General features: G+C 32.9%; 1 protein-coding gene across 2 annotated transcripts in view; it reads left to right on the forward strand.

Moving 5' to 3' along the window:
• Nucleotides 1–16349, forward strand: part of Mmp16 (matrix metallopeptidase 16) — a 280678-nt gene that overhangs the window by 167498 nt on the left and 96831 nt on the right. For both annotated transcript variants that reach the window (XM_010605541.2, XM_033760297.1), the window contains one exon: nucleotides 1523–1827. In XM_010605541.2, coding sequence (XP_010603843.1) covers nucleotides 1523–1827 — 305 coding nt within the window. The remainder of the gene's footprint in view (nucleotides 1–1522; nucleotides 1828–16349) is intronic.

The following is a 16349-nucleotide window of genomic DNA, read 5'->3' on the forward strand; positions in this document are numbered from 1 at the left end:
TTTGGATGTCATAGTCAATTTTTTTTCCCCACTGGGACAAAACATCAGACACCTTCAATTTAAAGGACAGATTTGTTTTGGCTCAAGTTTTAGAACTTTCAGGCCTTGCATGGTCTGTGGCTCCAGCCCAAAACCGTGGTAGAAAGGTCCAAGCAGAGGGAAGCTGCTCACCTCATGGCAGTTAGGAAGCATAGAGAGAAGGGAGGGGGAGGGAAGAGAGACAAACTTCCAGGTCGTGACCTCAGTGACCTGCCTCTTCCACCCAGATCCCACGTACGGAAAGTAAGTCAGATGTAATGCTCCACGATCCAAACGTCTTCCAAAATCCCCAGTAATAAGCTCATGAGGCTCTTGGGAAGACAACTAGAAATAAACCATATCACTGGACAGTTTTAAAGTTGGGATGTGTATAATCTACTTATTATTTTGCTCTCTAGAAATGTCATTGTAAAGGTTTTCCATGCTGGCAAACTGTTTATAAAGGGAAAATATTTTTAAATTCTATCAATACAATAACATGTAGCAGAAAGAAACACCATGATTTGACTATCACTCCATAATTGTAAATTCCTTGGCTTCAAAATTTCTTGTCTGTTTTTTGTTTGTTTGTTTGTTTGTTTTGTTTTTTTTTGGTACCAGGAATGGAGCTTGGGCCCTTGCAGTTGCAAGACAAGCGGCAGAACCATTGAGCTAAATCCTCGGCTCATGGCTTCAATTTTCTTTTGTGATTGCATATTCACTTCAATGTCATCCCCTCTCTTTGCATTAAAATAGAATTGAATATTATATTCTTTTTTAATTAAAATATTTTCTTCATGTAAGGTCATGTTGGGTAGATTATTGGTTCAAAGGGTTTGAAGCTTATTTATGAAACCCTATGGATTTTATGCATTGCTCTACATGTGCATTACATGGATTTAGGTACTAAAATATAAGATATATTTACTAGTATTATAATCCACTTAGGAAAACCAGTAAAATTAGCTTGGAAAAAGGTAAATGATCAATGCTACATTAATCAAAAACAGTATTAATGACTATTTCATCAATTTATATTAGCATCAAAACAAATATAGCTTTGTGTGCTAATTAGTATTCATAATGAAGAAAAACAAAGGCACCTTTTGGAGTTGATATGTGCAGATACTTCAGTGTGCTACCAAGAGTGTTAAGGCCAGAACGAAATTGAAATTTTTATTTCAGCTCAAAACTTCTGCATCTGTTTGATTATTTGGCAAATTTCTGTATTGTTGTTCAAGGTGAACAATAAATTTAGTTACTATTAAGCGTTCAGCAGAGTTCCTTTCTCTGACAGTCTTGATAAATGGATATCATGTAATGATAATTAAATGACCCTAACAGAGTGGAAACTAGATATAGAGACAAGAGAAATGAATAAATTTCATTTCTATTGAATATGACTTTTATTTGATATTTTGTTAAACTGATTAGATCAAGTTCTGTAATAAATCAGGTGGCAAATCATAAAACCGTGCTGATTATTATCTGTTCTAACTTTCAGTATAAAGAACGTAACTCCAAAGGTAGGAGACCCTGAGACCCGTAAAGCTATTCGCCGTGCCTTTGATGTGTGGCAGAATGTAACACCTCTGACATTTGAAGAAGTTCCCTACAGTGAATTAGAAAATGGCAAACGTGATGTGGATATCACCATCATCTTTGCATCTGGCTTTCACGGAGACAGTTCTCCCTTCGATGGGGAGGGAGGATTTTTGGCACATGCCTATTTCCCTGGACCGGGAATCGGAGGAGACACTCATTTTGACTCCGATGAGCCGTGGACACTAGGAAATCCTAATCATGATGGTAAGTACATCATTTCATTGCAATATACATAGTCCCAGTTTTACCTTGAAAAATCTCCATGTGATTTACTAATTTACAAACTTAAGGTCTGAAAAATTATTAAAACAATATGTAAATGTTTTTATGTTTTGGGAAAATAATTTGTATTTCATTAGATAATATACTTACATATGTGTTCTTCTGATTAATGATTAAAACTTTACACCATTTAAAATAAATTTTGTTTTCTATAAAATGTTGCCTTGAAACATTTCTTAAACAAATTCTTTTATTTCTTCTGTACTTTATCCATTGTTTCCATTTGAAATTTAATATTTGTGGTCTCGCTTTTGCTCTACTTTTCTGTTAGATTACCACTATTCTAGCCTATAAATTATCCCTTTTCTTTTATCTATTATCTATTTAGTTGATTTTTCAACTTGATATTAGTACATTGATATTATATATTTATTTTCAAAAACTAATTTCTTGAACCTTATCCCTATCTATCAGTATTCTAAACATTCTAATTCTGACACAAAAATAATGTAAAAATAAAAAACTCTATAGTCCAAAAAAGCTAGACAAAAATGTATATTTCAATTCTGGTTTTTTACAAAAACTAGAGTTATAAAAATTTAGGATTATAAGGTTCCTATGTATTCCTAGACCCAATTCTTCTAATCAATGCTTCAATTTTTTTCCCTTATTGTAGAATGTTTTTCTACTACAGGTTTGAACTGCTTTAATGACAACTGATTAGCTAATAAGAATCTTAATCCCTCCTTGATAAGTTAAATGTACTCATCAAAATTAACTTTGCTCGTTTATTAGAAGGTTTACTTAGCTGGATTATTCTTTTTTTTCTTATCTGGATTATTTTAATGGCCTTCTATTTTCCAGTTCAGTTGCAGGACAGATAGAGTGAATTATGTTGAACTAAAGTTAATATATAACTACTCTTGTTTTGCAAAATAAAATATATAATATTAAAAGAGTTCCAAGGCTGTTCTTAATAGTTATAAATTTTATAATATTAAATTGCAATTACATTTTTGAGAACTTCGTTGAAGATAGTGAAGGAGAGAGTGTCAGAGGATTTCAGAATAACAGAATGAAAAATTTTGGAATCAAATAGATTTATGTTTGACTAGTTCATTACTTCAAAAAGCCTCTCATGTACGTGTGTTAGTTACTTTTCTCTTGCTGCTGAGATAAAATACCTAGCTCCAAAAGTTAGAGGGGAAGGGGTCTATTTGGCTTATAGTTCATGGAGGTTTCAATCCAAAATTGGCTGGCTTCAAGGCAGGGAGCACAAACAGGTATCACAGAGCAGAAACAACATGGTGCTCACAAAGTAGCTAAGGTAACAAGAGAGAATTTAACAGCGTCTGCCTGCCCCTTTTATCTTATTCAGGCTACTTATAGGGGTAGCACTCACCCCCTTAATCCTAGTGCCCTTGAACCTATGAATCAATTCCACCTTCACACATGCTATATCAAGCCTATGACCAAGTAAGACTTTGGGGGGACACCTAGACCCAGACCGTAGCAGTATATGTGTGTTTTTAGTCTGTAGTTTTATTATAGGCTGTGAATACTATAACACATACTTTCTGTGCCGTCCTGTTTAATGTGCTCTCTACTTTATGTCTATGTCTATTAATAAAATGTCTATAAACTTGATAGTTGAGAAATACTAGTTGTGCTAATTTGACATTTTAGCCTTATAAATTTAAGATTCTAAAATCTTGCAAAGAAAAACTACCAAATTGCCTGTATTTTGTACTAAAATGTTGAAATCCTCAAAAAAGAAGTCTGCAAAAATCCTTTAGTTGTATGCATTATTATCAACAACCTGCACTTTTCTGAAAATAGATAATAAATTTTCAGAAAATAAAACTATATAAATGTTTGTTAATATAGGAGGTGAGAAGTTTAGCTTGAATTGAAAGCAATTGATGCTATGAATGATTATGTGTTTTGTGTGATTTTAAGTTTTGCAAGGAAAATATCTGTGGAGTAAATTTTCAAGTGTAAGATGACCTAAAGACACGCAATCAATTTAAAGCTCTTTTGTCTGAAAGAATTCATTAATCCATACTAGTGCTTCTTAACTTGTATTGTGGGTATATAATATTCTTTGCACACAGGCATTCAACTAAAAATTTAAAACAATTATTTGATATTTGTTTTTGCCTTTACCAGTCAAGTAAGAATACATTGTCTTGTAAGTGAAATTGAAGAAGTTAACTCTGCAAAACAATAGTGTTTCAGAATTGCAGGGGATTAGGGAGATGTTAATTGACTCTTGGAAATGTAATTCCATAAAGGTTGACTGCTCAATTAAAATTCAGACTCAATCAGCAACAGCAGGGAGCTAGGGTAGTGTCAGGCAAAAGTATTGATCATTTATCAAAAGAACAGCCTCTAGCTTTGCTTATACCTACTGGCAGACATGGGAAGACTCCATGCATTTGTTCATCCTAGATCCTGTGTGTGACTCTCATTTTATATCACAAGTAACACAAGGCATAACTCTGACATATTTGTTTTCTTTAATCCTGTCCTGAAATGCCCCTGGTTTACTTACCTGAATTATTTTCTTTCTTTCCTATTCACAGTTCTTGAAGAGCAACAAAATAAAAAGCAGCTTGGTTATATAGCAAATGCAAGGGAAAGAGCCTCTTGATAAGTATCAAGCTCATTTTCCACTGCATATTGCTCAGCTAGTGAAGGCAATTTGAATTCTGTCTACCTCAAGAGATAATCAATGTCTTAGACTGCCAGTAACCCTTATGTACTTTCCTATCAAGTTGCTTATAGTCTTGATACCTTGTAAAACCTCAAGCTAAAGATTATTGTGTAAATTGCAGTCATTTTATTGAAATTAATAATCACATGCACATACAATAAAAACAGTACCGTTTTTAAAATTTTTCTTGACTTTTTATTTTTATGTAGTGAATGAGCAAAACATATCCATGGTAATTCAAAATAGAAAATACTTCTCATGATGGGGCTTTTGAAAAGTATATATTGAATAACTATAACCTGGAAAATTTTAACTCTAACAGAATAAGATTCATTTTGAGTAATATTAATATATTGTTTCCTTGGCTATAGTATAAAATTTAAGTGGCACGGTCAATCTAAACAAAAACATACCACAAAGGTTATTTCTAAATAGCCAAGTTATCTACTACAGTAAAGGAATTTCAAGCTAATCATCTCTGAACAAAAAAGATTGCTTATTGAAATGATAGATGCAACATGAGAAAATATATACCTTATTTTGCCATGTAGTTGCAATTCAGTTAATAAGAGGAACACATTGCAATAATTCTCTTTTTTAGAAGTTTACTGCCTAAAGTTGGGAGATGACCAGCAGCTGTGGTAGATGGTCAGAAAACTGAGAGATATGGAATAAAAATGTCCTCAGAGATATCAGAACGCTCAGTTCTATCCTGTTATTAAACGTGAGACGATTAACTCTTACATCCAAACTGACTCACTCATGGATACCGCTGTGTGAAGTTAAGCATCTGTACGAGTCCATGGACAGACAGAGAGATTCTCTCATGTGCAGTCTACAGAAAGCACCTGCCTGGAGGCTGGAGGCTACTGCGTGGTACAAACTGAACAGAAAAGCTTGGGTAGTACCTGCTCCCGCTATGTATTTGTCAGAGTCCCAGGATTTCAGTTTTGATCTTTGACAAAGATTTAAGTGTCTAATGGATATTTATGAAAAAATCTATCAATCAGCACCATAGTCTGTGGGAATTGGAATAACTTCTGTATCAATCAGCTCACTTTGCAGCCATTGTTCTTGAGATTTTTGAAGATAAGGGAAAAACTCGATATGACTGAGTGGTAAAGGGCTCAAGCCATCTTTAAAACAGGGGTGGGTATTGAGATTTTGCATTCTACAATTAATTACCACAAAGTTATACCTTACTATGTTTAATGAAATCCCTCCCATCTCTCTTTTTCTGTCTCTCTGTCTCTGTCTCTCTGGTTATCACCAGTCTTATCCAAGGACATTTAAAGAAGAGAACAATAAAAACTAATATTAAGAGCCTAATTTAAGTGTACATTTAGTATGGCCTAGAGACTATTTAACATTGGCATTATGTGTCAACTGATTGATCTTTTATAACACATTTGTAATTTTTAACATTTTTTATTAGTACATGTTTGCAGTACATACGTCTACTTTCCTTGTGTGGAGTTGATACATGCATATAATGCATCTCAATTATTTTTCATGCCTTTTTCCTTCTCTTCCTCTCTCCTCCATCTCTTCATCCCCTTCCCATTTGAGAAAGATCTATCTCCCTACTTCCTTTTATCTATCTTTTATTTTGCTGTTTATTTATAATTTGGGTTTCTCACGTAACAGAAACTACGAAATAGTTAAGCTTGTGTGTCTGATTTATTTCACTCCATATTATGGCCTCAACAGATTTATGAAGTAGATAATATAATTACTTCCATTTTGTAAAGTAATTAAGGTACTAAAACTGTGTTAAGTGGTCGAAGGTTAGTAGTTAGTAACCACGAAATGATGAGATTAAAATGATACTAGAGAATCCAGGATGGGAACATATTCTTGAAGCCTCAGGAGAAAAGTCTATCACTTAAACATTTTTGCAGTTAAACAGAGAAACAATATTTGAAGCAACTCAAATTCTCTTTATTGCTTCTGTAGGATAGTAAAAGTAAAGGTATTATCATTGTGATAACATGTGGAAGAAAATCTTGGTAAACTATTTCCAAAAATACTGAAGAGATTAAATAACAGGAAAATTAAGGATTAAAGACTGTTGAGAAGACAGATCTATTTTAAGAATTAAAAATTCTCTCAGAAGAGTTGAAAAATAAGACAAAAGAAATAAGGAAAGCCAGAAGAGCCAAAATGTCTGCTCTAAAATGAGGCTGTAATAGTATGCAATGCAGACTTCGTTTTATTCAAAGCTAGTTAATAAAATATCCATAAATATAGGCATAGCATATATAAAAATAAAATAAAAATCCTATCAACCACTAGGCAAAAGAAAAAGAAAAATCTTCACAAAGAGTAAAAATTGAGGATAATCATGATTTTACCTCTTCTGTGCAAGCTTCTAAATATAGAGGAAGAAAATCTAGTACAAGAGACACAAGATGATGCTGTTTTCCAAGGATCAAAAACTAGCAACAATAAAATATCTATTTCATAAGGATATGGCATAGGAGTGTGTTATCCAAAATGCAAGAAAGATACCACAAATTCAGGATAGTGATTAGCTCTTAGGGAGACGCAAGAAGAGATTATAGACAATGTATGTGATTACACATACATGAAATGTGAGTGTCCTACTTTCCAGTTGGAATGGCGGTTTTGCAGGTTTATGCTTTATGACTCATAATTTACATATATATTATGTAGATGTATCAAGTATTACCTAAGTAGAAATGCATAGTTGGAAAGGGTTTTACAAAGTACCCAAATATATTATATGATTTTAATGGAATTTTACCGATCATACTGAAGTTTTTACATTAAAAAGAAACATTTGAATTGAGAATTGAAGGAAAAAAATGATTTTGAAAAGAAGACATGGGAAGAAAGAAACATTAAGTCAAAAGAATATATAGAAAAAAATCATAGGAAATGAGATATTTGTCTAGAAGAATAAAGCCCTTGACCCTAGTAGCACTGCCTTGGAAGAATAACAGCAATGTCCCTAGCCTCTCCCTGTAAGTGCAAATCACATCCTGGAATCACAGCAGCCCAAAAGTCTCCAGTCTTTGCCAGTTGTCCCCTTGAGAAGAAAACCACCTCCAGATGAGTATCACTGGTCTCTAAGAAAACTGAGTGTAAATAGTAACAATAAGTAAAACTAAAAAGATTTGTTTTATTCAATTGTTTGATATTAATAAATGCCACTGTGATTGGATTTTTCTCATGGCCCATTAACATCCATTTTTTAACAAAGGGATAAATGCATAAATACATTTAGGCCGTTTTATCCATATTGCAGGTTATGAAATCTAAAAAGCAGTAAAACAAAGATTCAGTACAGTCCTGTACAGAACTTATTTCTCTATTGAAATTATTATACATCCTCTCTTCAGTATCACCTCTCAGATCATGTATTTCAAAATAACAATTAAGATAATCACTGGTATTTTAAAGACTAGTGTTAAAAATAGGATACTGTTTGAAGTAGATGTTTTTACCTAATGAAAATTTTCATTAGAGCCGTTTGAAAGGACTATTTTAGTGACCAAAAATTAGCCAGATGAGTTATATTAATGGTTTTGATCTAAAGGAAACATCTTTGGGAAATGCTCATTTCTATTATTTCTTAATGTTATTACTTAGGAAGATGATTCATAAAAAGCAATTTAGCCATAATTTAAACTTTTAAACTTACCATAAGCTTTCAATTTAATTCTTTGGCCTTAACAGATAACCACGCATCTTAATTTTCTAAGATTGAAATCAAAGTATGTAATTATATTCATGGTGCTGAATTTTACCTCTTTTTGATCTTATTGTGTCTTCATGAATCCTTTAGAAAAATATGACTACATTTTGTCATAAATGCTGTCATATTTATGACTACCTCCTTTCCTCATAAATTCCCACTCAGCCCCCAGGACCTGAACCTGTTGACCTTTCCCTAATCTCTTCCTCTTTTTTTAACTTTATAACTTCCTCTGTAAATTTGTGGCCAGTAAAATTTATACCACATTTTCTTGACTATCTTAAGAACACAAAAATCATAAGAAAAAAGGAAATCAAATTAGAAGTAAGGTATCTTACAGAATAAATTTCCACGCAAAATAAATTATAAAATTTGCATTTGTTCACTATTTCTACAACAATCTTTTTTTTTCTTTCAAATAATAGAAGGACTTCTAGTAGAACTCTTCACCCTTTTGACCAAAGTTACCAGGATAAAATAAAAGAATTTTGAGAGAACATTGGAAAATCATTCTCTTTACCTGTTTTTATCAACTCATAGGATTTAACCTTAAATGAAGCTGAGAAATCCTGATTTATTTTTGGCCCTTAGAACCTTTTTTTCTCAGACGCAATCTCTTCTGTTTAACACTAAGTGGATGGGATAATGATATGAAAACGAAGATTGATTTACTGCACCATTCCTTCCTGCTGAATGTTCATCTTCAGTTACGACTTAAATAGTCTATACTCAGAAGATGTAAATGCACTTTGGCTTAAATAGATCTCATATGATAAGATTCAAAGTACCATATCAAAAATTAAATGCACTTTCTTTCATTTTCCTAAATAATTTCAACTTCTTTATTTCTATGACCTTCTTGATCCACCACATTTCCTACTCAGATCGTCTTAGATATATAACATTCATTTACCTCAGTTGCTTCTTATCAAGATGAGGCAAACTACTTCCTGCCTTGTTCTTCCTAGACTTCATAGAGTGAGCCCCTTTAAAACTATTATTCTTAAAAAGTGCCAATATGGAATTATTAAAAACTCTGTCATATCTATTCTTGTATGTCTGCATACCTTACAGCTGAGGAACAAAATTATTATTAGTCTTCAGGGAAACAGAAAATAGGGCTATTTTCTTCAATGCCTTTGTCCAGTCTACTGACCATAGGATCATAAGGTGTCACTTCCACATTTAAGATAATAACTCTATATTGAATAGTATTTTAAACTAAGGCTTTGTCACTTCATAATATAGGAATGGTGCTGATTAAAAAGAATATAACCACCCCTGAGATATAATAAATATGTCCGTTTACCTACTCCAACATCTAGTAATAGTACATGTTAAAATGTTAATTTTCTTTCTCTAATGGTAATCAACACGTTGCTTTATTATTGTCAACCATAATTTCTAGTAAATATAATTTGATTTATAAAATTTTAACATAAATAATATGCATTTTCTGTAAAATTCAATTAAACTTTAGAAGTTAGAAAGAAAATCAGTAAAATCACATTTAATACTTCTACTCCAAGATAGATGCTGCAAAGTCTAACAGATTGAATCATTACTGACCACTGAGCCAGTAATTTCTAGAGGAAGGCTGTCATTTAGGTCTTTTGTGCCCCCAAATTTAATATGGTACCAGATTATTCTCCACCATGACAATATTGGAAGATGGCAGAGCCTTTAAGCGGTACAAAATAGTGGAAAGTACTAGAGACTTGGGGAGAAGGGCATGATCTTAAATGAAATATTGGGATCCCAGACCCTTCCTCTTCCTTTTGCTCCTGCCTTGAAGTCTGTGGCTTGATTGTGTTACATGGTCCTGTCAGCGTGTAATGCCAAAGGAACAAATCGATACATCCTGTCAGTCATGCACGGAAAACTTTGAACCAATATGGACTCTTATCTTTATGCATTTATTATCTGAAGTATTTGGTATGGTGATGGAAACCTGATTAACTCAACAGATATATAAATCTGCACAGATATTCATGTACTTCTTTTATTCTTTATGCCTTTACAATAGCTACTCTTTTTTCTGAACATTATTTGCTCATCATTTTCCTGTGTCACGGAAACATCTTTAAATAGAGCCTAATGATCCTTCCATATGATTGAATATAATTTATCAAGATTATCTTAAGCACCAAAATTTAGATTATTTAGAATTCTAGTTATTAGATGTACAATTATGAATGTATTTATATGTACATTTTTGGTTGACACTAGTAATTCATTATAATAAATTTATGTAATTATCTTGTCAAGGGGCATGCACTTTTTGGGAAACCTTGGTATGTTGCCAGGCTAGTCTTCAAAGGTAGTCCAGTTCACATCCCTACCAGGAGTTTACAGAGTGTATAATTTAATGACCCCCCAAATACAGCAATAACTATGATGATATATTGAAAATATTATTTAATCATTGTAATCATATTATTAGATACTAAGTACTGTTACGTGTCATAGATTAATTTTCATGCAATGCTGCAACTTTATAGATCTCTTGTTATACCGATGTTACATCTGAAGAAAGTGAAATACAAAGGATTAGGTATGGTATTCAAAGGTACATGTTTCTGTGTATATTACTGATTTGTAACTGTTTTGTGAATGTTCATTAGCTATTTTCTGCCTTTGTTCTTGTTGGACCATTCCTCTGAATTATTTCCATTAATTTTTAAGACATCTTTAAATAAGTATGGATTGTTTATCCAATTTTTCCCTGCTTAGTAAATTGCAGGAAATGGAGAAAACAAAAATGTCTTTCACAAGGAAGGAGAAAAAGACGATTCCTCACCTTGACTTCTTCATGAGGAATATCTTTCACTTATTCTGATATCATGTTGCCAGATGTCAGTTCCTTTCTGAAGTGTAGTGTTGTGTTTTTATTTTTCAGTAAACATTTTACTTATGAATTAGGAGAAGCCAGGATTCACGTTTGATCCCAGTAATGTTTTAATTTGATGACCTTCAAGTGGTACATTTTTCTAACCTTTTAGAGTTTTGAATTTCCTTTATTGTAATATGCAAAGTACATTTTTAACTTCTTCAAGCTTAGAAGTTGGTTTAGCAGATAATGTTTTATCTATTTTCTTTTCTTAAAATTTTTGATGTGAAATAATTGGTTTTCTGAGTTCTTAGAGGCAGCAGCTCTTCCTAATCAAAATGTTATGAAAGATGCTTAGTAAGGTTATTAAGACATTTGAAAAATATAGAAAAAATTATAAAGAACCTAGTTATATTCTCATTATCTCACAAAAATAAAAAACTTAATTCAGTAGAATTACATTCACAGCAATAGTGGAAACCAGATTAATTTTTTTCTTCCTATCTGCCATAATTGATTAAATTATAATTTAACTTTTAAGGCACATGTGGCTACAATACAACTTCTAAAATGTGTCCACAGATTCTGTAACCTGTGTTCCTTTAAAATATGGAGTCTAATTCATCCCCCAGTGTGCACACGGACCATATTTAGTGACTCATTTCTAAGAAAAACAATGTGTCTTTGATTAATTTTCTTTATTTTTAATATGATTAGATTGAATACGTCTTTCTTAGCTGTACACAGAAAATATATTAAGTAGAAAAAAATTTTAAACAGCACTAAACCTAAATTGGATTGTTATTAAGAACATTTGCTCATTTAAGGGTGGTCCAGTTTGACCCAGTTATTCCCCATCTAGTTATCTTTCTAAAAGAATTAAAAGAATCATACCACAGCGATATATGTGCGCCCATGTTCATAGCAGCACAGTTTGTAATAGCTAAAACTTGGAAACTGCCCAGTTGCCCATTAACTGGAGACTGGATAAAGAAAATATGGTGGTTTTTTTCCCCCTCTATAAAATGGAGTACTACTCAGCCATAAAGAATGAGAAACTAGAGTCATTCATAGGAAAATGGGTGCATATTGAGGACATACTCTTAAGTGAAATAAAAAAGTCACACATGTGTAAATACTGAATAGTTTCTCTTGTGGGAGAAACTAAAAGTGTAACATGTATAATAGATAATGTGAAATAGGAAGAAAAGATCCCAAGGGGAAGGGAAAGCAAGAGGGGTAGAGGAAAGGAATAAATATGAGATGAAAAATGGAAATGAAGTCTTTGTAAATAGGGATAAGTGGTAGAGGCGTTGAAAAGAGGGCAGGGGAATGGGGAGAAACATAAGAACCAAGATGTGTTATGTAAAGGTACAAATTCCCAATAATGAATGTCAGCATATTGAGGAGCTAAACTATACCAATAAAATTAATGGAAAAGTATAAAAATAAAAGAGAACCAGCCTCTGTAATCTCAGCCTCTCAAGAGCCTGAGGCAGGGGATTACAAATTCATGACCAGTCTGGCCTATTTAATGAGCACCTCATTCAGAATAAAAAGGGGCGGGCTGGGGATGTAGCTCAGCGGTTTGGTGGCCTGACTTGAAGCGCAAAGACCAGAGTTCAACCCCCGGGAAAGTGGTAGATCACTTGTCTAACTTGCATGATGACCTAGTCAAGTCACTAGTCCAAAAAGAAAACAGGATACCTTTAAGAGTATGAAAGGATAAGTGATTTAATTGGAATAAGTTCTTGTAATGCCTGCATGTAAAGCTATCCTATATATTATTAGAAGACAATTCTTCATAGAAAGTCTGCATACATCTTGAAAATCAGATACTGCCCATTTCTTTTTCTTTTTCTGGGATCACATTTCACAATATCCATAATGTAAACAGCCTTGGAAGATACAGATAGTGTGTCCATCTGGAACAAAAAGCAGTCATGCTTTACCGCTCAGGGTGATGACAGTAAAACCTTACTCCCAATGAAGACCAGGCATGCTTACTGCCCATTATGAAGACTTTTGGCTCCCTAATTACAGAGTTCTTTTTCTTTAAAGCAGTACAACAAACAAGCACTTATCTATCTGCTCGTGGACACATAACTGCCAAAGGAATGGGGTTAAGGGAGACTGATGATAATGGACTGATGGCAAAAATGACAGCTCTGTCTTGAATAATAAGCCCTAAGTTTCCGACGTAAAATCTCGTTTCTTCTTCTGGTAATTCAGGCAAGCCAACTTCTCAAAACAGAGCAAAGTACTGGCCTTCTACCCTGCTGTTACATCTAAAGAGTTCTGATATGTCAAAAAGAAATCAATAATCCAGTTTTTGGGGGAGGGGATACCAGGGATCAAACTTGTGACCTTGCGCTTACAAGGCAGAAGGTGGCACCACTGAGCTAAATCTCCGGACCGCAATCCAATTTCAAAGTGGGCAAAACATTTGAACAAATATGTCACCAAAAATTATGCAAATGAGCATATGAAAATTTTTCAGTCATGACTCATCTGAGAAATATCACTCAAAATATTGAATAGAACACTTTCATTAGAATGTAGACTTGGAGCATCATACGTTCTTAGAAGAGGTTAAAAATTGACACTTATCTTTTAGAAAACTGATTATGATTCTCTAAACTGAATTTAGGTGTGTCCATTGAACAGGCATTTCATTCTAATTGTGTATGCATGTTTGTATGTGTTTAGATGCACAAAAAGATACCTAATAGAATGTTCGTAGCAACATTATTTTTAATTGTTTCAAACTGGAAAAATTCCAGTGTTTTCAACAACAAAATGCATAAATAATTGATGTTTTTATTTATTCAATAAAATTTTATCTAGTAGTAAAAATTAACGACCTTTGTGCAAAACCAAAAATGAATCCCACAGTATGTTTACTTTTTAAAAGCTGCTATCCAAATAGAATATACAGTTTGACTTGTTTAATATTCACACTAAAACAACTTAATCTTTGATGATAACAATCAATTTGCAGTGTCTTTGGAGACTTAGTGAACAAGGAAAGGGCAAAAGTACATAGATTGCTTATATTGTTCTATTTTTTCTATAGAAATTGATTACATAAATTTTTCAGTTAGTGATGAACTGAGCTTAGCACTTAGAAGCTGTGCAATTTTTAATGTGTGTATTTACATTAATGAAAACAGTTTGCATAAAACTATTGATGTAGCAAACTTGAAGACATAGAAACCCAGAAAACATGGCAGTGCTCTCCAGTTGTCCCCAAACTCTTAGAGTGCTTAATCTCTCTATGACTTTCTTTCTCCTCACACTTTCAAATGAAATCTGGCTTTCATGTGTCAGAAATCTCCCATACTTCTTCACTGCCAAATCTGGGAACCCCTTTAAGGTCATCTTCTTTTGACGATCACTTTTACTTCGCCTCTGCTCTCGTGTTTAATACTTTTAACTTCCCACAAGGACCACTTGCTTTTTGTTCTACTAATTGAACTACTTCTCCACATGGCTCTTTTTCATGATTTCCTTCTTTTCCAGACTCCTAAATATTGACCCCTGCATTTTATTTTGCTTTACTTTGTATTTTTTCTATATCCTCTTTAACCTTTTTATTTACCTCCAGTACTTAAACTAATTACATGCCAATTTAAAAAGTTATAGAAAGGCAGATTTTCTTCTGAACTCCAAACCCAAATTCTATTGCCTATAAAATTCTCAAAGTGAATAGATTTAAAAATTAACTTCTCACTTCCACAGATAGGCTCAGCTCTGTTCCTTCTAGCTTCGTCAAGGCATCAAAATCCACCTTATTGTCCAAACCAGAAGCCCGACATCAACTTTATTACTTTATCGCAGATACTCTCCAAAATAACGTGGTCACATTTATTCTACTCTTGAAATCTCTTTTAGGCCATACAACACTTGTTTTCTGTGTCACTTCTCCTGTAGATATGTTTATTTGGTCATAGCTGCTTGCCCTGTCTCCAGTTTCAAGTCCCAAGATGGAATCTCTCTACAACATGACAATATAAGTGTCCATTTGCTTAACTGAATCTTCACTGCCTTATACCTCTTAGAAAATGTAATAATCATACAACTTTCTTTAATTTGCTTACCAGTCTGACAGTTGTAGGCTAAGACTGTATATTTTATTAAAACCATTATTCCTAAAATATTTTAGACATTAAGCATATGGCTATTGAATTGGTATCTCTGTGGTTTTAGTTGCTTTATTTTGGGGCTTGTCAGTCTTCCCTATCAGACTAAATTCATGGAGATCTAAGTCTTATGTGCTTGATCTGATATTCAATAAATGCATGATAAATGATTAAATTCATAGAGTAGAATTAAGTTTGGTGGAAATAATCTTTGATTAGAAACTTGTTAGAGACTGAAAAATTAATAAAAGTCCTTTAAAATAGTTGAAATGAATAGAATTGCATAGAGAATCTGTGAAATAAACATGGGACGAATTATGAATTCATTATTGAAAATGAAAGATATCTTCTTCATATATTTTTATGATGGAAAAGCTTATTTGTGAAAATTCTATTCATATATTTTTCCAGACAGGAACAAATTGGAGAACACAAATCATATAGCTTTCAATTTTATGACATTTTAAGACAAGTCTTCAAAATAAATCTACATATGTTATCAACATCAGAACTAGATGTATTTTAGGATAAAGAAGAAAAATAAAGTTTAGGAGGTGACATATCTAGCCAAGAAAGATGGTGGGTAAAATGAGGAGTGAGTACAGAGAAAATTGATATTAAATAAATGGCCAAGGATATAGCAATATAGCCTCCAAAGGTAATACCTAGTGAATTAATTGTAATGCATTGGGAAGAACTTATGAATACAGAAGAAAAGCATGAATTCAAGTTATTTAGATTTTTTAAGATCTTGTATACAATACTAAAGACTGCAAAACATGCATCTAATGTTGATATAAAAGATTAGATGGACCAACTGCATTATGAAAAGAAAACCAGTTTAGAAATTCTTAGGAAAATATGCAGAAAGTCCAGCCACATCTAAGAGTAAAAAGTGTTTCTTAGGAAGATATATTCAATTATAAACAATTTAGAGAAATCTGAGCACCTTTAAGTTTAAAGATGAATGGATTTTGAATATCCAAGTATGAAGATATAAAATAAAAATAGTTTATTCCTATAAATGTGAAGAACAATGCTGTTAATAAGCTAGAAGCTGTGTGACTTTGATAGAGTAGTTAGGAGATTTTGAAA

The sequence above is a fragment of the Fukomys damarensis genome, unplaced genomic scaffold (assembly GCF_012274545.1).
Source record: "Fukomys damarensis isolate Sample0158 unplaced genomic scaffold, DMR_v1.0_HiC HiC_scaffold_5, whole genome shotgun sequence".
NCBI lineage: Eukaryota > Metazoa > Chordata > Mammalia > Rodentia > Bathyergidae > Fukomys > Fukomys damarensis.